The sequence below is a fragment of the Crassostrea angulata genome, chromosome 8 (assembly GCF_025612915.1).
Source record: "Crassostrea angulata isolate pt1a10 chromosome 8, ASM2561291v2, whole genome shotgun sequence".
NCBI classification, from domain to species: Eukaryota; Metazoa; Mollusca; class Bivalvia; order Ostreida; family Ostreidae; genus Magallana; species Magallana angulata.
In genome coordinates this window covers 18,660,645-18,663,460 of record NC_069118.1, presented here as the reverse complement: position 1 = coordinate 18,663,460, position 2,816 = coordinate 18,660,645, and the positions used below count along the sequence as shown (strand labels likewise).

The following is a 2,816-nucleotide window of genomic DNA, read 5'->3' as shown; positions in this document are numbered from 1 at the left end:
TTAGTACATTTATTACAAACCGAGCATTGAAATCCTTGCATAAACAAAATGGAGATAAAGCTGTTTGAGCCAAACAATTCAATGAACAACCCTTACATGTAGTTATGAAAAACAAATTGATTATGTGCTCTACTATTGATACGGTATCACACTATTACATTTATCAGGGAAACTTCATATGTACATGTATGTAAAATTGAGAATATTTATGTGATATATGTAATTAAGATAAAAACCATTAAATTTTTAACTTGATATGCTTATGCCGTAGAAGAACTGGTTTCTTTTGAATTATAAACCAAATTTTAAAACTATAAATTTCTAATATTTAGAAATCTTGAAATAACTATTACCATTTTCATTAAATAATGTTGCTAACATTACATATAACCACTTATCATTGTCTCATGTATCATTTTCACAAATTCATAAAATTTCCTCAATATTATTTTCATATATATGTTCGATTAAGGATGTTTAAATACACTTTTGTAGAAATCATGTCCTCGAAGCATATTTTTGGTTTTACAATTGTAATTCCATTGTTGATGACCCTACATCTTAATGATTGCATTAAAGGGTATGTTTTGTTATCTGTAATTTGCAGGGGTTTTTTTATCTTCTTTTTAATGTATCTGTATGTTTAATTTAGAAACAACTTACAGTAAGATAATATTATAATGATTGCATTTCTTAAAATGAATTTCAGGGCTCTTGCAAAGTGTGCGACCAATTATTACAAAGACGGGAACGTGTGCAGAGGTATTGCACTATTTAAAGATTAGCAAGTAGTATATAGAGATATGAATATAAATATTTTGTGCTAAATAATCATTTACCTGGTAAGACACTATATCAATTAAAAAGTAGTTGTAGTTTTCGACGATGATTGGTTTTTAATACATGTATTTTTATACTATTTTTAACTTTATCATTAAACATACATGCACGTGTACGTGGTATAAATCCTCAAAATATGTCATGCAAGGTAATATTGGATCAACTATCAAAGTGTATCATATGGTTATTACTTGTCAATTTTATAATATTCTTAATAAACACATAAAGTTTACATTTTGATATATAGAATGTCCGGCTGGTTATTACGGTGATAACTGCACAGTAGTGTGTCCGCCATCAAGTTACGGCACTTTGTGTCTCCATAAATGTGACTGTTTGCCTTGTCACCACGTCTACGGCTGTTCTTCTACTCCTCTTACAGAAGGTAAGACACTCAGTGCATGTAAAAAGAATGTAACCATTCGATTGAGGCTAGTTTTTTACTTCTTCATAATGACTACTGAATATTATCTACAAATAACATGATTTGCTAATAATTACCAATCTTGTGATGAATCTTTTTTGTTATGATTTGCAAATTGATGTTTTATATTTACATTCAGTGTATATTTTTCCTTATGTTTGCATTGAAAATCTGCGACGTTTAATTTTCTATGAACACACTTTGCTAATTCATGCGCTATGCGCTCAAAAATAAACGTCTCCACGTGTTTTGAGTATATTCATTTTTGTAAAATTAAATGAAACGTTCAATCTCATATAACCAATTTGTTATGTACTTTTGAAAAAAAAAGCATTAATGTATATCTATTCCGTAATAAAATGATTTCTCTCCACAAAGTTTCTGGCACTATATTTACTGTCGTGGAAGCTAACTTAATAACATGTTGATATGGCTGTTCCATGTTTGTTTCATATCCCTGACTAAGAGCGTAAATTATAGCTTTCTGGCGGCGATACACAATATTTCATATAAATAGACATCAGTATGAAAATATAGATATAAGCATTGGATGCTTAAGTATATTTGTTTTATAGTATTACTTTGCTGTACATTGTCAGAAATAGAATAGTGCTATAGCAAATGAAAAAATTTAAACGCTTATTCATTTTCACCAGAAACAACGAGCAATGACTACGAAACTCGGAAAAAGATAGAGGACAAAAAGCAAGCATCCGGAAACATATTAACCACTTCTGGTCGAAGTATAATTATTTCAATAGGATCTGTATTATGCTTCATGTTAATACTTGTAATAATTCGAGAGTTGTGGTTATGTTGCCAATTTCCCTAATTAACTGACAAACGAACAGTCGGCAATGATGTTTATGAGGATATTGCTGAAATAGACAGTGTGAGAGTAGAATGAAGTTTTGTTCATGAGCTTTTAAAATTATTCAAACTATTGAAATGAATATACTGTAATAACGAATTTTAAACTGATTTCATATTATCAATACAACACATTCAATGAAATAAAATCAATTTTTCTATTTAATTTATAGTTTATGATTTGTTGTAGATATTTTTATGAATATGAGTAATTTTACATCTAAACTTAAATACACCATAATGGTTATCCACAGTTGATAACATCATTATATGATCTTGAAAATATTCTAAATCATGAAAAATTCTAATTTAAAACTATTTAGGTAACGAGGATAGCGAAAAACGAAAAGCTTCCAACTTGCACGTATACGCATACGAGTAAAACAAATCGATATTTTCAACATGTTTATTATATATCTTTACTGTTTATGGTACATATGAACTTCTTTATGAAATTCTTGATAAAACCAGGTATAAAGATGTTTTTAGTTTTTCCTCTCATTCACTTTGAACGATTTCTGATTTACGCTTGTTCTCTATGTTGAGTTTAAAAATCTACAAGTTTATAGCCCCATGCACTCTTGAATTTTAATTGTAAAATTACGCGGAATACAAAAATAATGACGCAGAAATTAGGATATTCTCCTAGTTAAATGTACTCGTACACGTAAACTTTCAACTG

At 28.9% G+C, this 2,816-nt stretch overlaps 1 protein-coding gene across 1 annotated transcript; it reads left to right on the top strand.

Annotated features, from left to right (window-relative positions):
- Window positions 1-473: 473 nt before the first annotated feature.
- On the top strand, window positions 474-2,096 carry LOC128158524 (uncharacterized). The gene is made up of 4 exons (XM_052821393.1): window positions 474-580; window positions 710-762; window positions 1,088-1,225; window positions 1,921-2,096. Exons 1-4 carry the CDS (start codon window positions 474-476, stop codon window positions 2,094-2,096), a joined length of 474 nt encoding a protein of 157 aa, XP_052677353.1.
- Window positions 2,097-2,816: the final 720 nt, after the last annotated feature.